This window comes from Sprattus sprattus (assembly GCF_963457725.1).
Source record: "Sprattus sprattus genome assembly, chromosome: 15".
In the NCBI taxonomy this organism is placed as follows: domain Eukaryota; kingdom Metazoa; phylum Chordata; class Actinopteri; order Clupeiformes; family Clupeidae; genus Sprattus; species Sprattus sprattus.
This window is the reverse complement of record NC_137913.1, coordinates 29029282-29051094: the sequence shown is the minus strand read 5'-3', so window position 1 is coordinate 29051094 and position 21813 is coordinate 29029282. Positions and strand designations below refer to the sequence as shown.

At 46.2% G+C, this 21813-nt stretch overlaps 1 protein-coding gene across 1 annotated transcript in view; it reads left to right on the top strand.

Annotated features, from left to right (window-relative positions):
• Positions 1–10432: 10432 nt before the first annotated feature.
• The window catches only part of srrm4 (serine/arginine repetitive matrix 4), a gene marked incomplete at both ends in the record, with an annotated part of 58277 nt that continues 46896 nt past the window's right edge, over positions 10433–21813 (top strand). Inside the window, one exon of the mRNA XM_080853222.1 lies at positions 10433–10683. Coding sequence (XP_080709348.1) covers positions 10433–10683 — 251 coding nt within the window. The remainder of the gene's footprint in view (positions 10684–21813) is intronic.

Sequence of the window (21813 nt, the reverse complement as noted above, 5' to 3'; positions counted from 1 at the left end):
ACCCCACAAGTGTCATCTCTTCCGTCGGGAGGTTCGATACCTGGGCCACGTGGTCAGCGGACATGGAGTGGCCACCGACCCAGAGAAGACTGCTGCAGTGAGGGAATGGCCTGTTCCGAGCACGGTGAAGCAGGTGCGGTCTTTCCTGGGCTTCGCAGGCTACTACCGACGGTTTATCCCTGGCTTCTCGAAGATTGCCATCCCCCTCCATCGCCTGCTCGAAGGCACTACCGGAGCCAAGTCTGCTGCTGTCCTGTGGACGGTGGACTGTCAGTTGGCCTTCGACCGATTGAAGACTGCGCTGTTGGACGCCCCAATCCTGGCTTATGCGGACTTCAACCTGCCATTCCGTGTGTATGTGGATGCAAGCCTGAGTGGGTTGGGTGCCGTGCTGTCGCAAGTCCAAGATGGGCGTGAGCGGGTGGTTGCCTACGCGAGCCGAAGCTTGCATCCAGCTGAGCGCAATGACCAGAACTATAGCTCGTTCAAGCTGGAGCTGCTGGGGCTCAAGTGGGCAATCACCGAGAAGTTTAAGGATTACCTCTGGGGGGCTGAGATCGAAGTCTTTACCGACAACAACCCGCTGGTGCACCTGGCAACAGCCAACCTGGGAGCCACAGAGCAGCGGTGGGTAGCCCAACTCGCCAACTATCGTTATGTTGTCAAGTATCGCCCGGGTGCCAAGAACGGGAATGCAGATGCCCTTTCCCGGCTCCCAGAGGAAGCCAGGGTGACAGCAGTGCAGACGGGCCAAGAACCACCGCCTCCCGGGGACGTAATCCCCTCAGGTACAGCAGGGGACGGCGAGGCCATGCTCACGACAACTCCACCCAGTCAGTGGAGGGACACACAACAAGCCAACCCTGCCCTTCGACAGTTGCATGATTGGAAGAGGGCAAATTACCTGCCAACCAAGGAGGTACGTGCTACACTGACTCGTACAGCCCAGAGACTGCTTACCGATTGGGCCTCAATCAAGATCCTAGATGGGGTTCTGGTGCGGCAGACCAAAGAGCCAGGTACCGGGATGGACGTTCACCAAGTCCTGGTTCCAGGTGGCGAAGCCCAAGGACTATGGGCCCAGTACCATCGGGCCTCAGGGCATGCAAGCAGCGAGCGAACCCTGAGCCTTCTACGACGGAGGTTCTATTGGCCAGGCATGGTCACCGACAGCAACGCCTGGACCAAGGACTGTGTGGAGTGTGCCATCAGCAAGGCCGGTCCTGAGGTGAGAGCCCCCCTACAATCCATTCAGTGCACCTATCCTTTTGAAATTGTTGGCTTGGACTATTTGTCATTAGGGAGGCCGGCTGACGCTTATCCCTATATCCTGGTTATCACTGACCTGTTCTCCCGATATGCAGTAGCCGTGCCGACCCGTGACCAGACCGCCCACACTACGGTGAAAGCCCTGTGGGGAGCATTCATCCAGACATTTGGCTGCCCAGAGAGGATCCTGTCCGATCGAGGTGGGGCTTTCGAGTCAGAGCTCATGCAGCAGTTGTGTGCCCTGTATGGCTGTGTCAAGAGCCGGACTACTCCGTACCACCCGCAGGGAAACGGAGCCGTTGAAAGGTTCAACCAGACCTTGTTGGCTTTGTTGAGTTCCCTGAAAGCTGAGGAGCAGTCTCAGTGGCCAGCCAAGATGCCTGCACTAGTGCAGGTGTATAACAACACGATACATAGTTCCACCGGACTGACTCCTCATTTTGTGGTGTTTGGCAGACACGCCAGGCTCCCCGTGGACTTGTGTGTGGAGGCCCAGCCGCCCCGAGAACGAGCCACCCTAGATGGATGGGTCGCTTACCACCAGCAGGCCCTGACCACAGCCTACCAACAGGTCCAAGCACGCACACAGCAGCGACAGGCCTGGGACCAGACACGCTACAACAGGAGGGCTCGGGCTGCCCCATTGCTGCCAGGGGAGCGAGTCCTCATACGAAACTTCAGACGTCGGGCCCGGGGAAAGCTTGAACCCAGGTGGGTTCCTTCACCTTTTGTGATTCTTTCCCAGGTGCGGCCTGGACAACCAGTCTACCGTATCCGGCCCGAAGGGAAGGAGGGTCCGGTTCGCACTCTCCATCGGAACAACCTTCGTCCCTGCCCTGCTGGCCTCGAAGAGCCTCCCACCTCTCCGCCCAGCGACGCCCCCAGACCAACCAGGGAGAAGAGAGACCCACCACCCCGATGGCCAGTGCTGGTATATCCGCCGGTGCCGATGCCCATACCTGACCTGCGCGCCGCGCCTTTGGCTCCAGTACCAGTCCAAGAAGCTATACCTGAGCCTCCTACTGATACCCAGGAAGGTGAGGGGGGACAGGGAGGGTCGGTACCTCTGGTCAGGCGGTCACAGCGGCCCAACCTTGGTGTACGTCCACAACGTTACCAGCCATGAAGTGGTTCGGGACGACCACCCTTTTAGTAGGGGGGGATTATGTCGTGTGGGCCATGTGTGTTTTATTATGAGTGATGTTATATGTATAGGTGGATGTATATGTATAACTTCTGATTAATGTTGGGAGTGACTCTGTTGGCTATCTGCCCTTTGACAATGGGGATAAGGGGTTTATATGTGTAATATTTATTGTGGACGTTGCCATATCTGCACAGTTCCGTGTTTTCATCTGTCTGATCTTTTTACCCGCTGACTGATCCACTGATTGCCGTTCAAACATTGACTAGTAAGACACGGCTGTAGGCAATCAGTGGAGTTGCGCGGCCGCGGCAAAGATTGGCTGAACCATAATGGGAGTAATATAAAAAGACTCACAGCGGCGAGATGCGGGAGAGGGGGTACTGGATTCCACGACCGAGCCAAGGACGGGCTGCGGGATCCGCGACTGCTACCATCTCCACTGCCACTGCCACTGCCACTGCCACTGCCACCGCCATTGCCACCGCAGACTGGTACGACGCTGACTACGACGCTGACTACGACGCCTTGGTCCCAAAGGAGCGCGAGTGGAGAGACATCTTCGAGATATATTGTCCAGCGCTCTCAAACCCAACTAAAGGAACGTTGGTTTAAATGATCCGATTGCTGTGAGTGGGCTGTCGTTTTGGTTAACCATTGAGAGCTTACTGGTTGTTTTGTTGTCTCCAGATCCACAAGCAGCACGAACGCAGACTACGGACATTTCCGGGAATCCCCATTGCTGACGTCATTGGAGTTGGAGAAGCCCCATCGTTCCCCTGCCAAAAGACGCAACCAGGCGTCAAAACAAGAGTCCTGGCCACCCGGGAGTGAATTAAGACACTGGCCAGGTTGTCAAACTAAAAGTCCGGCTGAGGGAAGAGTACTTTTCGCCGGCCTTACCCCCAGGTGGACTGGCGATGCATATTGACTGACCTAGTCCTTCTATGAGCCAGAATTTTCTTATTTTTATTGTTTCGGTCGGGAGGGACCCCGACCGAACGGACATTCTTTTTTTTGTTGTTGTCTGTGTCTACCTGCCTGCCAGACAGGTGTTAGCTTTGGGGGTGGGTCAGACAGTATTGACTGGTAGAGGCTTGGGGGTCCTTATGTGCACGGGGAAAACTGTGTGCTGTGTGATTAGTGTGTAGCCTGTTGGTTTTATGGAGTGCCTATACCTTCCCTTAGCTAGTGTGTGGGACTGACGTTGATGCCCAGTGTGCCATTTTTGCTGTGCCATTTTTGCTGTGTGCCCTTTTCACTCTATTTTGTAAAGACCCCAGCCTCACTGGGTGACCACTATTGGCCTGTGGCCCGCTGCTAAACCTGCTTGGCAAAGCAGGGCAACTTTTATGAATTCTAATAAAATTGTCAGTATTTTTCTAAAAACTAAAACTCCCGTCTCTGTTGTGGTGTGTCCTGGGATTCCTGGCTTGAAGTGGGTTGTTCGTCAAGTTAGGCGACATATTTTGTACACAATCCCTTTTATAAATACATGTAATTATATATTAATAATTTATATTAATATCTATCTAAGCTCACAAGCTCTTTTCTCGCTCTCTCTTTTTTTAGAAGAGGTAGTTAGAAATACTCTTTGGCTTACGGTGTTTGCTATTTAGACTTAAACATCTTATATAACTTGCAGTGCAAAACAATTCCTCGTATACCCCTCTGTAGTGACATTTTGATCGAAATGACTTGGATATTTCCCCCCTCCTGCCTGCTGTGTGTTTCTTTTAGAATAAATAACACTGCATCTCTTGTCATGTTGACTGTTTGAATTAAACAAAACCTGACACAATTGGACAGTTTCACTGAATTCCTTTTATCCTCTGACAGGAGTAAAGGATGGTTTCTATGGCGATATGCAGGCAGAAGCAGACAGCTAGGCTGGTGACGGGGCTTATCTTTATTTTATCTCTGTACCTCGAAGGAAGGCAAGAAAAGGGCTCACGCTCACACAAGATCTAATTATCCCAAGAATGCATGGGCCGCTTTTACCTAAAGATTCTGCTGCAGCAAATATGTTGGAATGTCTCTGCCGCCTCCTCAATTACTTGTTTGGTGAACCTGAATAAATAAGGAGATGGCAATTACGATTGTTGCTGGATTTGTCTGTCTCATTGAGCATAGCTTTAAATATTTCACATCTTGCTACGGACAGAATAAAATGGGATTTCACACAAACAAACTTGTGCCAATGCCATATAGACATTGTACAGTATAGGTGGGAGGTGGATGAGCTTGCATTTATTGGATCCATTTATCTGAGCTCTGACAGCAGTATTTTATAGAAAGGATAAGTAACGCTTGTTAAGTAAGCCTGAGTTTCACTGACATGTAAACCAACTGTATCATAACCATCTGTCCCTGACCCTGCCACTTACCCTGGGCCTGACTATAACCCTGGAGCTGATTGTATTCCTCCTTGTTAAAACAATGGCAACAGGTTATTGATCGTCTATGATTGCCAATGGACTAATCCGTCTAATCGGTTTTATTTTTCCAAAATGCAATTCTAAAAGCAACCCAATAACTTTCACTTTTCTTTCGAAGTTTGTTTGAGTTATAATCTGTAAAAAAGCCTTTGCACTGAAACCCCTCTGACAAAAAAAACTAAAAGCAGCAGTTATCCTCGCATAAATCTTCAAAGTCTTCAGTCTTTTTGTGCTTCAACAAAACTGTGGGGGCTGCCGTTTGAGCTCCTATCTTCCATAGAGGAGCTGCTAAACATGGACAGAAACTTCCCCTCCTTCAGCTCCTGTCCTTAGCTGAAGGTTATTTAGTGATGTGAGGTTGGTGGCATTGGTGCTTTTTTCCTGTCACAGTTAATTATTTTTGTAAGTGATTATTGACTGTTAATCACGTCATTGAAAAAACTCAAATGTTTCTCTCTAATGTAGGCCTACAATGAATAGACGTTTAGCAGCTGGATTAAGGCTGAGTAGCAATTTTCCTCGGCAGTGTTAAGCAAAATGAATCGGCAGACGTATTACTTTTGTTTACATGAAAGCTTTGTTTACTTATTTGTCTGTAGATCTAATGCCTGTATCTCATAAAGCACCGCAACAGGGAAGTATGTGGTGGTTACTAGGTTTGATGTCAAATAATCCTTTCATGGAAAACAAAGACATTTCTAAGTGACCACAAACATTTGCATGGTAGTGTAACTATGCCATACCTTGTTGTTGCCATTGGGTCACAAAATGCCATGACCAGTGTCCAGTGACACTACTGTTCCTTACAGCTTTAAAGATATTCCATGCTGTTGTCACCTGCAGGTTAAGCCCCGCAATTAAACTTTCCCTAAAGACCCCAATGGCTGAACACCACCACACAACAAGGCAAGTCATTTGTTATTATACCTTTGTGAATCAAGTTATAAATAGTCAATGGGGAAAAAGGTCCTGCAATAAAAAGGCCCAATGAATGCCCAGCGGCAACAAATCCAGCAGCCAGCACCCCCGTTCCGCATGTAAGCAGCAGCCAGCACCCCTGTTCCTTGTGTAAGCAGCAGCTCTTTTGCCCCGCTGTTGTCTTCATGTTTCCTTTTAATGTTTCTCTTGCTTTTTTTTCCTTTTAATGTTTCTCTTGCTTGTCAACTACATTGAAATGTCTCTGTGTATGAAATATGCTAAATAAATAAACTTGAATTGCCTCTGTGTATGAAATGTGCTATAAGCCACTCCACTTTTTTGGGATGTGGCGACTGGGGTTAACTAATTAAATATTACAATTACTAGGCACAATTACTAGGCACCAAAACACTAGGCGCCAAAACCATATCCACGCGTCTAGATACAGTTTTCACTTAACCTCACAGCAGGTAAGTGGTCTTTTACTTTGTTACACCTTTCACAGCCTCTTTCATGCCTGTTCAAATTTCTCAATTCCAAAGCTCCTTCTCATGCTTGGAATAAGGCACCCTTTCAATAGTGCTGCCACTTGGGCTTAATTGGTCCAATCAACCTAATTGGATCCAACCATTGTGGTGGGGGAGTCCAAGTCTCTCTCCCGCTTTTGCAGGGCAACATGAGTCAGACTCATTTCAGTGCAACGGTGAGAAGGAGGGATTTCACCTTCTCACAGCCATGCCTGGAAGTGGAAGGCAGAAATGCCTGGTCCGGCTCCCTGCACTCCACCCAGTGCGTCCCCTCACTCTGTAATGATCGTCGACCTACAGTCAGCACCAGGGAACACATCGGTCTCCAACTGTGAGGACTGAACAAAAGGCAGCAATTAAAAACGTACACTCTCTTTTAAACCAAGTGTTAGATATGGATCTGCAGTGCTGTAGCTGTGCTGTGCTGTGACTCTATTGTAGCTCGGCTGTGCTGTGACTCTATGGTAGATATATTGTAGCTCTATTGTAGCTCTGCTCTGCTGTGACTCTATGGTAAATCTATTGTAACTCTATTGTAGCTCTGCTGTGTTGTAGCTGTGCTGTGCTGTGCTGTGCTGTTCTGTGCTGCGCTGTGCTTTGCTGTGTTGTAGCTTTGCTGTGCTGTGCTGTGCTGTGCTGTGTTGTAGCTGTGCTGTGCTGTGCTGTGCTGTGCTGTGCTGTGCTGTGCTGTGCTGTGCTGTGTTGTAGCTGTGCTGTGCTGTGTCTGGTTTCTCACACTGAACAGGCCTCTTTTAGCCTCTTTTAGCCTCTTGGTAGCAGAGAGTGGCATTTCCAGAACCCTGTTACCATCAGCTGAAAATGGGGCAATATTATTAGTGACTGCAGGGGGAAATGTTGCACAAATATGGGCAGAGAGGCTGGAACAGGAAGTGGATTTTCAGGTTTGTCATCAGACAAAATGGGGATGGCATGCAAGTCCACTACAATCATATGAATTGATAGAAGTGACTAATAGCTACACAGTATCAATTCCATTCATCCCACTTCAGGATTCGTGAAGAGAATTAGAGCTGATTAGAGATAGGGTTTGATTAAAGATAGAACCTGATTAGAGATATAGTTTGATTACAGATATAGCCTGATTAGAGATAGTTTGATTATAGATAGAGCCTGATTAGAGATAGAGTTTGATTAGAGAAAAAGCCTGATTAAAAAATAGTGTTTAAATAGAGATAGATTTGATTAAACTTCTTACAGGCACCATAACCTTGGGACCTTTGTATCCCTACATTGTACAAAGCCGTGCCTGTTGTTGGACGCAGACTGGTCCTTTGTGGGCACTGCAAAGGCATACTTACAGCATAAGTCTATAAGTCTATTCTGAGTAATATGTATGGATAAAGGATAAAGGATAAAGACAATAGTTTATGACATGAGATTGTCACCATGATGTAGCCATAATTAGCCTGCATCTCTGTTTTATTCTCTCCTCTTCTTCTCCCCCAGAGAGTTAGCAAAGGACTCCTGATGAGGATTATTGTTTCATGTTTCCAGCTTATTTCCAATATTCATGCAAAACTGTGTTTCACTGGTATTAGACAGTGTTAAAAATGATTTGTAGATGTGAGTTGACAATTAAAAGCCTTTGAAGTGACATGCAAATGTCAATTACGCAGGATTTTCTGACGGTGAATGTTGACAGTTATAATGGTTTTCTTGAGGCTTTTAGGAACACAACGATATATATACCACAAGCTCGCTGACCACAGCATTGTTGCAATTGTTTCCCTTGAGACAAACGACTGTGTTTTGTATCATTTTTGCATTTAACTTCCAAAAGGCATTTTTTAATGTGCACAATCCCTAAATATCACAGCCCCCTCAAGGGAATAACCTGTTCCAAGTGTGTTTTTTGGGAAACAGATTTGAATACATGCAAATGTTTAATATTCCCAGGCAACAATCCAAAAACACGTTCTGTGTCGGCATTTGGCTTAATTCAAGTGTACTTAAAGCCCATCTTTATTCAGAGCACACTGACGAGCCACCCACTTATCATTAAGCGCGGGATGTTGTTACACATTAAGTTTGGTGTTAGTGGCTGGAATACGCATAATTAATCAGCTGAGTTGCTGGCTTCACGGACTGTCTGCATACCTATTAGTTCGGGAAATGAGATTGTGATCCCCGATGTCTTAGCAGTGCGAAGTTCCCGGTGTTATCAGACTACTTGACAGGTTTTCTCTCTTATGAGATGAATAAATAGGCCCTCCACTTGCCTAGTCAAAACACTCCTTTGCGTTCCACAAAGGTAGCACCTACAAACCCAATTTTACAGTAATTTTATATTTAAACCTAAGGTTCTGTTAAAACTGGACACAATACTTTTAAGACCTGATTTATTTACTCATGAAAATATGAACCACATGCCGACTTACATATCACAAGTGGAATTGTTCTGGGACTCTACTCACTCTTGTCCTGTTAAAGTCAGGCCAGTGTTGTGAATCACAAATGCAGACACGAGTGTTGTTTGTTTCCAAATGTACATCTACCCCCCGTGTTCTTGTCCATCAACTCAGGCTGAGTTTTTTGGCGTGGTTTTGGAGCACAGCTGGGCTTTGGCTGTACGTGATAAGTGTGTCACTGGTATGCTGGCTGGTACGCTTGAAGAGGAAACGCTTTGCCCCCAGGGGTCTGGAGGGGGGGGGGGGGGGGTGATGTGTGTCAGGCTTGTGCACCATGCACCACCTGCTCTACTCCAGCTCCTGGCCTTTGTTATGCAGATGCAGTGACCACTGGCTCAGGGCTTTGTCCACTACTCAGAGAGAGAGAAGAGGGGAAGAGAGAGTGGGAGAGAGAGAGATGTAGAGTCAGAGCCATGCAAGAGTGTGTGTGTGTATATGCGAGACAGAGAGAGAGAGAGAGAGAGAGAGAGAGAGAGAGAGGGAGAGAGTGTGGAGTTTGAGAGATAAAGAGTGTGTGTGTGTGTGTGTGTGTGTGTGTGAGAGAGAGAGATGTAACCCTGTTGAAAAAAACAGCTGAAAAGGTGTGAAAAATGTGACCAGTTAAACCATCAACAATCATGCTACTTAAGCTAGTTAAAATAGCTGGTCAAGCTGTTTTTGTTATCAGCAGGGAGAGAGACAGAGTGTAGGGAAGGGAGAGAGAGAGAGAGAGAGAGAGAGAGAGAGAGAGAGAGAGAGAGAGAGAGAGAGAGAGAGAGAGAGAGAGAGAGAGAGAGAGGAGTGGGGTGGCTGGGTGAACAACAGAAAGTGTCCTTCCCTCTGTGACCTGACCCCAGTGTCTCAGCATCAACGGCTGGGCAAGACAAAACCAGCCCCCCTCAACCCAGCTTTTCACTTCGCTGTCACACACACACACACACTCTTACACACACATGCACGTGCTCCCACCCATAACACACACACAGAGACGCACGCACGTTCACATAAGCTCATGTCCTTCACTTTTTACACCTCACCCTACACCACATCTGACTTGCCGGAGATGAAGACGAGAGGAGAGGAGAGAAGAGAAGAGAAGGGAGGAGGAGGGAATGCTCCTGTGTTCAAACAGAGGAGGAAGAGAAAGAGAGGGAGGGAGGGAGGGAGGGAGAGAGAGGGAGGGAGGGAGAGGGGAAGGCAGCCACCTCACTGAATGGGGAGGGCAAAGCCGACCTCCTTGTGAGCAAATAAAAAGCAGCTGCACGCTGAACGCCACTGCCACACTCAGCATGTCCACGCAGGAGAAGGCACCGGCTGCCGAGACAGAGACAGAGACAGACACAGACACAGAGCCTCTGAGACAAACGTACTGAGGAGAAAAAAACAAAGACAGACAGAGCACAGGGAGAAACAAAGATCAAGGACAAAAGGAAGACGAAAGGACCCTTCTCTCCCCTGACCACGGACACATCTCTCTATTCATATCTTTCTCTCTCTCACTCTCTCTCTCTCTCACACACACACACACACACAGATACTCGCACACTCTTTTGCTCTCCTGCTCGTTCTGTTTTCCGCCGGGTTTTCAGAACTTGGACAGCTCCCGGCACATGTGCCCGTGTGTGGAAGCTCGTAGCGGTCGCCTCGCTTAAAGAAACAGAGAGAGGGGGACAGAGAGACTCCACGGACTCCACCAGAGGAAATCTCTTTATACTCCTTTCTCTACTCATGTCGGTCTCCCACTTTGAGACTAGCTGTGGAAATCAGCCACAGCAGCAGCAGAAGTCTGTCAGCTCCTTTGTGACCCCCCCATCCCATCCCACCCCACCCCCCCAGAGTGGAGGCACCATGGCAAGCATTAGAGAGCAGGAGAGGCAGCTCTTCGAGAAGTTCTGGGAGGGGACCTTTAAAGCCGTCGCCATGCCGCGACCCGAGAGTATCATCATGGCCAGCATCACCGCTGGAAGGACCTTGACAAAGTGAGTCTCTTTCTGTTGTTATTTTGCTTCAGCATTCTTTCAAAGCAGGAGCTCCGTACATGCTATGATTGGAGTTTACTGCTAAGCACACAGGTGGTTTCAATGGCAGCTTGTGTGTTGCGTGTCCGTGTGTGAACCATTTTTCATTTTCTCATCTGCCCAAATATGACAGCGTTATATTCTGCTAACTGAGACAATTTTTTTATGAATCGCGTATCTTTCAAATGGAAACTCTCGTGCTGTAGGAGACCCCTAAAGATGACTGAATCCATACTTCATACGATTCATGAAAATCATTTTGAATATTTTCTGAACCCTGGTGTCCTTGTCAATCAATGTGAATATTGTCAGAAATATTAATATTCTTACAGCATTTGTAGGAAAATTAACACAAGGCAGAAAGAATGGGTAGGCGACTGTAATTGACATTTTTAATCATTATAGATTTACTTCGGCTGCCTTTTTCATTTTTTTAAGTATCCATTTAACACTTGATGGGACTACTTACTATATGTAGCTTAAGATCCATTTTAACCAACACTCAGAAGCCTTGAAGACTTTGACATGCATTGTTATGCTCCGAGCACGGAGCGTGATGTATTTTAGATGGGTTTAAGGAGAGAAGTGTCACAAAGAGTTACTGAGCACTGGAGTCTTAGTGAGCCACCTGGGACCCAAGGACATTTCACAGCACCCTCCCGAATGCTATCTTCCCCAAACCCTAAGGTCCAGGAGGATGCCCATTACAGTGTGTTAAGGCTGGCGGTGTTGTATAGTGCAGCTATTTCCGAGCTCCACATCTCAAAGGTTATGTGCTGTGTCAATAGCTCCAAGCAATGGCAGGCAAGAGGAGAAAAGAGAGAAAAAGAAGTAGAAGAAGAATCAAAAAAAGAAGGATTGGAAAAAGCATCCCTTAGTAGTGATTCACTCACTCCCCCCTGCCACTGTGTGTTCATCGCCCACCCCGTCCCCCTCATCTCCAGACAAATCCCTCACTGTAATGAACACTTAACACACTCTGACAACTAGATGTCCTATCAACTCCACGCCATCCCCTGTCTGGCACAGCACACAAATGAGCACAGGCGTTCAGGAGTGAGGAGTGAGGACAGCTCCCCTCGGCTTGGTTTGGCTTGGCTCGGCCCAGTACAGCGCATCATGGTAGAGCAAGCTAAAAAAAACCAAACACTCCCTGGCTGACTTTGATGTTGTCACATCCTGTCATCATTACCTCAATGTTGCCATTCTTATGAACAACATTATCTTGCCCCAGGCATGAAAACCCTAGCCTCTTGTTGTGCTATTTCCAAACAAGAAATATGATTTATTCCCTGTTTGATTCGTCTTGATGATATTTCTCTCTGAGTCAGTGCATCGCTCAGGATTAGTGCAAGACACAGCCAAACGAGACTAATAATGAATCTATTCATTATCTCTGTAATTTTCCTGTCTTGTTTCAGAGTGTGAAGCTCACCATAAGCGTAATGTAATGAACTTGACAATGGCTCTGCGCGCTAGTGTAATACAGAGCCGGAGTCTATAAGTGCCATCTGCTTCATTTGTGGTTGTTTTGATCCCTCATTCTCTGTTCTGTGTTGCCACAAGTGTTTGTGGGGTGCTCATTGACAACATGAGACAACACACACACTTGTGTGCACCGCTGTCTCCTTTCCTTTGAGCCGAGTTGAGGCGTTAAGTCCATATTCATGAGGCTGTCTTGCCCTGCGGGAACAGTTGACACTGATGTTGGTCTTATCATCAGGGGGAAATGATAGAAGCAATTACAATGAAATAAATGGCACTAATTCAGCCACTGATGCTAGAGCCCATCCACCCCAACATTCATGCCACATCTCTGCTCATGATTTAGGCAGAATTTTGGAGACGATGAGGCAAGAAAAAAACATGACTTCTTTGGTTGCATCGAGAGGTGAAATATTCTCACGTTTGAGGTAGACAGCTAAATGATGTGGATGAAATTCACAGTGCCAAGATGAGGAGTTGAATGAGCTTTGAGATCCAGCCTGTGGCTCCAAAGCAAGTCTCAGGCTGAACATTACATGCATTTTAGTTCACAGAGGCACTCAACTAACAGACTCAGAGATCATAGTTGTGAAGTGGCATAGTGGTAGTTGTTGCTGTTTGACACCAAAGAGGGGCACACAGAGAATACTCTGAGAGAATCTCCCCTCCACCCCTGCTTAGGTCCCACCCAAACACCCCTCATTTCACCCCACCCTCCCCTAGTAATGGAGGGGGAACTCCTGTGGTTTGGCTCTGATGCCATCAGAACCAGAGCTGCCAACTGCTACCGGGTTCAGTGTCCTTTTCAGTCCCATCCCCAGCCCTTGTTATTGTTTCAATGCGTTATTCCTGCTATTTTGTCATCATCATCATCCCCCCACCCCCCCCTCCTTCCTCCTCCTCTGTTGCTTCTGCCACACTAGCCTGAGGAGGACCTCACTGAGGTAATTAGAGTCGGACACTGCCCTTCCCCTCCTCCGCACTCACCCAGCAGAGAGGGAAAGAGAGAGGGAGTAAGACAGAGGGAATGAGAGAGAGAGGGTGGGGGAGAGAAAAAGAGAAAGAAAGGGGGGAGAGAGGGGAAAAGAAATATAGAGAGAGAGGACGTTAGAGAAAGGAAAAGATAGAGATAGAGAGAAGACAGAGTGGGAGAGTAATAGAGAGAGGGGTATAAGCTCACTGGCCCTGCAGCTGGAGGTCCAGACCACAGGCTATTATACCCCAGCAAGCTGTCGGCCTCCACGGCACACGTCATTAAAAATACAGGGAGATGGGGACGAGTAGCAGGGTGAGAGAGGGGCTGACCAGAATAGGGGCAGATGGTCTACACGGGAGAACAGAGAGGGACAATGGATGGGTTGTGGAGTGGGATAGGGTGGGGGGAGGGGGAGGAGGGACAATCCTTTAAACTCAGCAGATGCCGGTTTAACAAGGCAAAAGAACATGGGGAGAGATTAAAGGACAAGTGCCTCCATATATTTGAGTGTGGGGCTGTGGGATCCCTCTCCGTTGAGTCCTGCCCTTCAAAGAAAAGATTCACAAACATGAAAAACTGGAATAAAAATCCGAGTAGGGTAGATAGCGGGTATGTTTCATGTGATAAATGAGACAACCAAGTTCAAAAGCTCTTGCCAATGCATCTGCAGTCGTGCAGGAGAAGCCTAGGGCTGCCATGTTCATTAGGCTGATGACTAACTCCCGACCCAAACCGCCTAAAGGGATGAAGGGAGCACTCAGTGTAGTCATTTCACTTCATCCTCTTGAGCGTCCTTCAAATGCATCAAAAGATGGAGGTAGACCTCATGCCAGAGTTCAGTGTGTGTGTGTGTGTGTACATATCCAAAATAAATTGGAAAAAGTCTTGGTGTCCTTAAAATACTTCCTGAGGAAGTCCCCAAGAAATGCACATAGCAGAGACACAAAAAAACACACTCACCCTCCATCCCAACCCAAGTGAGCATCACAGCAGAATACATCAGGACGCACCTGTGGGCTCTCCTCCCTCATGCCCAGTGCTATTCCCACAGAGGTCACTCCTCACCCCCACCCCTTAAACTGCCCCCCCCCCCTCCCTCCTGTGTGCCCTGTGGGGTAAGTGAGGGGCTACTGGGTCCCTCTTCATGTCCTGTGACACCCCCTACCCCCTTCCACGCATGAGTCACAGGGTGCCACTGAGGGCCCATGAGGCCCCTGAGGGAGGTTTTTGTGTGTGTGTGTGTGTGTGTGGGGGGGGGGGGGGGGGGGGGGGTGTTGTTTGCGTGCAGCCTCCGCCTCTTCGGAGCTGGAGCGCTGCTGATATGGCCGTCCTGAGGGCCTTCTGCCATAACTCCAGCGTAATCTGACAGTGGCAGTATTTCAGTGCCGCCAGGCACGTTTGGAAGTTTCGGGCAGAGTGGAACGAGAACGCTAGGTTGTGTTTGTTTTCGTGGTTTGCAAAAGTGCCACTTTTGCGATGAACCATGGGGGAGAAATTTGTGATGTTAGTGCTGTGCTCTGTACTTTACATTGAGAAAAGCCCCCATCAGGCAGAACAAACATATGACAATTTTGGAGGAATTCACAGCTGATGGATTAACCTCTTTTGAAGCAATTTGGATGTGTTTTTTCATCTCATCAACAAAATTTGCCAAATATTGGAAGTATAAAGCCAAGTGACCATTTCATACTTTCATACATTATATGGCTTGGATGCGCTCTACTTTTGGAACTGACTGACTTTCCCAATGTTTACAGCCCAATCTTATAATTCGGATGTGGAAATGGAAAACTGAAATGAAAATAATGCAGTATTTCCCAATAATGCTGTGTAAAATGATGGTCCCTGCAGGCTTTCTGTAGCGTGTAAAAGGGCACAGCGGTATTTGTCTGCACCACTTCTCAGCTCGTTTCAGTCAAGGTAGAAAGCCTTTATTTGTGTAAACAACAGTACTTGCATGTTCTGTGTTTCCTGACCTTTAGTGGTAGATGATTACACATCACCTAAGAAAAGTGTTGAACACGGACTTGAAGTGCTTATTGGAAAAACAATTCGAAGGCACTTTACTGTAACAATTTACAGAGTGTATTTTTTCACTATATTCCTGACAATTGCTTACCATTCCCTCTACTCTCTTTCTCTTTTCAAACTGAGTCAGGTCGTTTCTCCCTTTTAAGCATTGTATCTCTTTGGAACGCTTCTCAACAATTTAAACTTCAGAAATAATGATAAAGACGCACTTTTGTGCTATTACTGTATTTTACCCATGAATTGATCCCATCAGTGTTATGTGTTGATGCATAACATTCGTTATATTCTTGTGCTTACCCAGAGAAAAATAAAGAGAGAGAGAGAGAGAGAGAGAGGGAAAATAAAAGAGGAAAGACAGTGGAAGAGTGAGGGAGAGAGAAAGACAGAGTGAAAGACACTGAACAAAACAAAGAGAGAAGTAAAAAACACAGGGAGAAACACAAAGGGAGATAGAGGTAGATAGAAAGAAAACAGAACAGGCCATTTCCACTGATGAGTTTCTGAGCGGGATACATGAACACTAAAGGAATGAGGCCGTTACACTGGCAGTCTCCCTCTCTCTCTCTCCCTCTCCCTCCCTCTCCCTCCCTCTCCCTCTCTCTCTCTCGCTCTCTCTCCCTCTCCCTTTACCCCCCTCTTTCTCTCTCTCTCTCTCTCTCTCTCTCTCTCCCTCTCCCACTCTCTCTCTCCCACTTTTAAATGAGCTGGAGCTCACCACTAGTATCCGCCTGTCTCCAGAGGGCCCAAAATGTGTGGGCTTGGTGTGGAGTTTATTAATGCAATAAAGTCTATTCTGACATTACAGGCCCTTGTGAGCCTCACACTGAACATAACGGACAACTCAGCCTCCCAACGAGGGGGCCAGGGAGGATTGGAATCTGTGCAGAGGCAGGCCAGAGGATGCTAAGAGCCCAAGTAAACACCATCTACCCTTTCAGTGGGGGGCAGTTTCATGATCTGTGTGGGCGTTTGTCCACAGGAGCCACGGGTCTGACACTGTTATTAATTTAGACGTCGCTGTAAGAATGCAGTGATCTAAAGTTGATGACAGCGATTCATGTGTAGTCAGTTCATCTTTTCAGACAGGCAGGAGAAGGGCTCAACCCGACCCCCCCTCGCCCCCCTTCCTCGATGATTCATTCGACTGTCGGCGAGTTCATGCCCCTCCAGTGGATGTCCATGTCCACGCATAATCTTCCCCTCACAGTGTTACTGGCAGCCCAACGAAGGACCGCGATTATGAACGAACGGACCTCAAGACAAAGCAATGATTTTATGCTCCCTTAATCACTGTATCACTCTACCACTGCAGACAAAAAAAATGATCAAGTACAGTAAAAATCTCTCTTCACTCTCTCAATGTACTCTAAGGAGGAGAGAAACAAAGAGTGAAATGAAATGAAAGAAAGAAACAAGAAAGATAGAAAGAAAGAAAGAAAGAGAGCCTGGGAGAAGGAGGCTGCAGTGCTTTAAAGGAAGCAGATCAGAGGGGACATTAGAGAGATCATGTCACCGCTGCCCGTGTAGACGATGGACAGCCACACAGGGAGGTCTCACCAATCATCCCCTGCCTTCAGTCAGACGCTTAACTGAGTGTGAGCAAGCCACAGGGGGAAACCATGGAAGGGCAGAGAAAGACAGACAGAAAGAGAGGGAGGAGATGGAGAAAGGGAAACAGAGAGAGAGGGAGGCAGGGAGGGAGAGCGAGAAAGGGAGACAGAGAGAGAGGGAGGCAGGGAGAGAAAGAGAGAGAGAGTGGGAGGGAGATGGAGAGAGAAAGGGAGACAGTGAGAGAGAGAGATGAAGGGAGAGGGGGAGAAGAGAGAGAGGGCTGGTGACAGGAAGAAAAAGAGAGATGCAGGGGAGAGGGGCTGAAAGGAGGAAAGAGCATCTTGCTGCTCACTATCTGCCCGAGCTGCGCTGCGACTAGAAACAAACCCCTTTCACACGGCCCTTACAGGCCCTCCTGTTTGCCTTCTGGAGCGCCGTCTGCCAGCCGAGTACCGATGGCTGCCTCTTGAAGTGGCTGGTAATAGTGCAGGTGTCATTTTAAATCAGCCTCAGCTACCCCCCTCCTCCCTCCCTCTTACCCTCGCTGGAATTGACCCAAATGGAAAAAGAACGGAGCGCTGAAGGGAGCTCATATGAAGAAGAAGAGTGAGAGCTCATGACAGAGCCTGGGCTAGCAAGGTGTTTAGGGAAATAACATGCAGGTGTGAGGTCCTGTATGTCTGCTGATCTTTTATTAAAGCACAGACTTCTTCTGTCCTGAACTCAGCATTCACCACACTGTAAAAAAAAAATCTATAAAAAAACAGTAAATTACTGGCAGCTACGGCTGGCAAGCAAAAACCGCGAAATTAAAGTAAAACATCCTAATTCAAATAAAGTGCAAAAACCCTATATTTACAGATATTTCCATTTAAGGATTTGCAGAGAAAAACTGTTTTTTTTTTTATAGATTTTTCCTCAATTAATACAATCAAACACCATTAATAAAGTTACAGCCCTAACAGTTTAGCAGAGAAAAACTGTTATTTTACAGATTCTTCCTAATTTATTACGAGCAAACACCTTTCATTAAGTTAGGGTACTAAAAGTATAGCAGAAAAACACTGTTTTTTTACAATGTTTTCCTCGATATTTAAGATTAAAAACCTTCAACAAAGTGGCAGCCCTAACAGTTCAGCAGAGAAAAACTGTTATTTTACAGATTTTTTTAATCTATTATTAATATCGAACACTTTCAGTAAAGTGACAGTACTACAAGTTCAGCAAAAAATACTGTTATTTTACAGATTCTTCCTAATTTATAACGAGCAAACACCATTCATTAAGTCAGGCTTCTTTAATTAAGATTAAACACCTTCAATAAAGTGGCAGCCCTAACAGTTTTGCAGAGAAACACTGGTATTTTACAGATTTTCCCTCATTTATTACAATGAAACACCTTCAATTAAGTGACGGCAATTCACATTTAGCAGAGAAACTGTCATTTTACAGATTGTTCCTACATTTTTATGATCAAACACATTCAATAAAGTGCTGACACATGCTCAAGATTGTAAAATGATGGTTTTATTTTGGAAGACAATTATTTCAAACATTGACTTGCAGGGTTTGTGATTGAAGAGTTTCAGTTGATGCAGAGTTTATTGATAGAGTACAGCCGGGGAACAGGACAAACATAAACAGAGTATACAAATCCACGAAAGGGTTAACAGACAGAGTTCTAACACAAAGAACAAGATCTAGGAACATGAACTAAAGATCGCACAGAGTTTCACTCTGGCTACTGTGCGCAAGGGCAAAGAACAGAGGTACACGGCTACAAGCCGGACAAGACAGTCACATTACTCCCGGTGCCGTATGCACGGCACTCTGGATAATGCAGTCCTGAAAGTCTGCCGGCACCGAACTGGCTGACTCGGAAGCCAGCAGACAGGGAGCTTGCGGGGCTGGACGCCCACGGACAGAGAGCTTGCTGGGTTGGAAGCCAGCTGACAATGGGGTTGTAGTTGCCGGTGGCCGGAAGGCGGAATCCCAGGGACGTAGAGTGGGCCACAGAGCTAGAAGACTTGGGCAAAGGTTTCGCCCTTGTAGCGACGAGACCAAACACGGAGTGAGGGGAGTGCAGGTTATATATAGGGAGTGAATCAGGTGTGTGTGATCATGTGATTGGGGACCTGCATGCAGTGCAGCTGGGATGGTGAATGATACTGATGACATGCAGCTGAGAGTATGAGTGAGAGTGAAACAGGTGTATGTGCTTGTGTGATTGAAGGGGGCGTGACCGGAGCGGAGCTCAGCAGGAACATCACAATAGCCTCTACCCCCAAAAGTTAAAACATTTGACTTCAGACTCATATTAAACTACATGGAGTGAGTCAGTCCATTGCAAAGTAATTTCCCCCTTGTCTCGTCTTTATTGTTCTGCATTGCTCTGGGCCAGCCAGATCCAAGGTAAGGTCAAGGCAAAAGTATTGGGACACCTGATCATCACACATATATGAGTTTCACGCACATCTCATTCCAAAACTACTCTACAACAGCTGCCTCTCTTATAGGAAGTCTTTCCACAAGATTTTGGAGTGGGTCTGTTGGATTTAGTGCCCATTCAGCATTAGGGAATTTGGACAATGCTCTTGTGTGACTAGACCAGGCTTGCCGATGCCGTTAGAATGGGTCCCAAATAGCCTATGTATAGTGGTGTTTAGTTCAGGGGTGGCTTGATTTTAACCGAATGAACAAAGTGAGTCTTATCTTATCTTATCTTACCTTATCAGGATAACCCAATCGGCCAGCAAGATACGCGAACCTGTAACTAATATCATAGGTTGACTGACCTGTCAGTCTGACACAACGCGCGCACCCAAGACTATTTTACAGTTGCTATCATATGTCCATGGTTGCTATGGTAAACTCTGCTAAGTCTGTACGTGGAAAACATAAACTAATACTTTCCTTGACTGGGCCACACGTGTGTCAATCATGACTGTAGACCAATGAGATGAGAAGATATCCGAGTGCACAACAGAGAAGGTGGGATGTAATCAGTGATTCACGTGCATTTGTTTTACCGTTTAGCCACGCAAGTTTTAGACAGTTCTATAACGAAATGCAGTTGTACAACGAAACACATTTATTCTACATCATCATGGCTTCTAAAAATAAAACAGAGAATCAGCCCCAAAAACATTGTTTTTATGGGGTAACAGCAGCATTGAAAGAGCTTCAACCTTGGATGACGAGAAGATTGAAATAGAGTCTGGTAGAATCAGAAAGCAGCAAAAGTCACGGAAGAGTATATGGAGAGGTCACCGATTATTTATCTTCTAACTTTTGATTGGGATGAGATATCAGTTCCATTTGTTCAGGTGATGGCATACCCTTGGGGGCACACAATTTTATGACATAACTGGCCATTTCAATTCATTTTCCCACTTACATCCACAGTAATCTAGATGCAAAAGGAAAAATAATTAGGGGGCGCCTATATTTTGGGAAGGTTATCAACATCTTTCTAAAATTTGAGATAACATATATGGTACTCTAAAGGTATTTTATCATAGCTTGAGGGGTACTTTGTAACATCAAATTGAAATTTGCCATCATACTATGCTTAAGACTCAAAAGTAGGCCTTTACATTTGGGCATGGAATTTTAGGTAGAATTTGCCAAAAAACATCAAGGTTCTAACAGGTTAATGAAAATGGTTTTGCTGAATTTTTGAGGAATTCACTGTAAATTTACATAGAAACATGATAAATTGTTAGTATGTACATAAACCTTAATATAATGAGCTACATATTTAATTACAGACTATCAGTGTAATTGTATTTACATTTGCATGTATTTTAGTAAAATGGAAAAATTCTGTATAAATAATACAGTTATTTTCTGTAAAAAAAATAGAAATCCATGTAATTTGTCATTATTGGCATTATCCTTAAAATAGCAGTATTGTTTTTAATTTATAGTTAACCTCCATTATTATACGTAGTTGTGTATACAATTTCACAAAACAGAAAACCACTGTAAAAATGTAGAGTTATTAACTGTAAAATTAGGTTGTTTTTTTACAGTGTATCTGGTCCCCAGACTGACCTGAGTTATCATCCACGTTGACAGCAGATGCTGTTCATCACAGTACCGCAAACATCACGTTCAAGTTCATTTTATTGTGGTCATCCTGGCCAGAAACCTCCTGCACATTTAGAATAGCATTTTGAAAAGGTATAGCTGTAGTAGGGGGAGTAGTACCATGTAAAATGGCAGTCAGGTAATTTTGGTATGATTGCTGAGTGGTATAACAGCTCAGTTACCTAAGAAGGTTGTTGTGAGTATAACAGCAACATGAGAGGAGAGCTTCCCAGAACATGTAGACGTATGCCACTCCACATTCTCATCGCTCCTCCTTCTCCACGACCCCCCCCCCCCCCCCCCCCACCCTCAGAGTGATCAGGAGCCATTATGAAAATGCAAACTTATCAAAGTCAAACCTTCATCACTTAAATTAAATCATTTCAAGCTCCACTGCGTCCCCACGTCCCGGCCTCCCCTTCATTTTTCATTTCCGTCCCTTGCCCATCCTCATTTGGGAGAGGCGATCTGCCATTCATGGGAAATTGCCTTCATTTGCATAACCGATGCCTCCTTTTCCTTTTTTCCTTGTTTTTCTCTTCGGGGAGGGTGCAGCTCTCGCTGTTGCCTGTGTCAAGGAGCCAGGAGGAGAAAACAGGGAGATGTTTCTGTGTGTGTGCGTGTGTGTCTGTGTGTGTATGTGTGCCTGTGTGTTTGGGGCGGGGTTTGTTAATCGGCACATCATCACCAGAACCCCTCCCAGCTTTTCACCTTTGAGTTCAACCAGATTGTAGAGCGACAAGGTCCGCTTTGGAGACTTGACCCTGTGTCATATGTCAGCTCTGCATAGTTTCTCAGTAGCTGACAATAATATCAAGTAATAACTCCACTGACACGGCAATTAAGGTGTACCTCGATCATCTCTCCACCTGCCCTGACTGTTTAAAGTGTATGTATAATATAACATCACATAATAGGAGGAGCAGAATCCGTAACTGGCATGGCATCTAATGAAA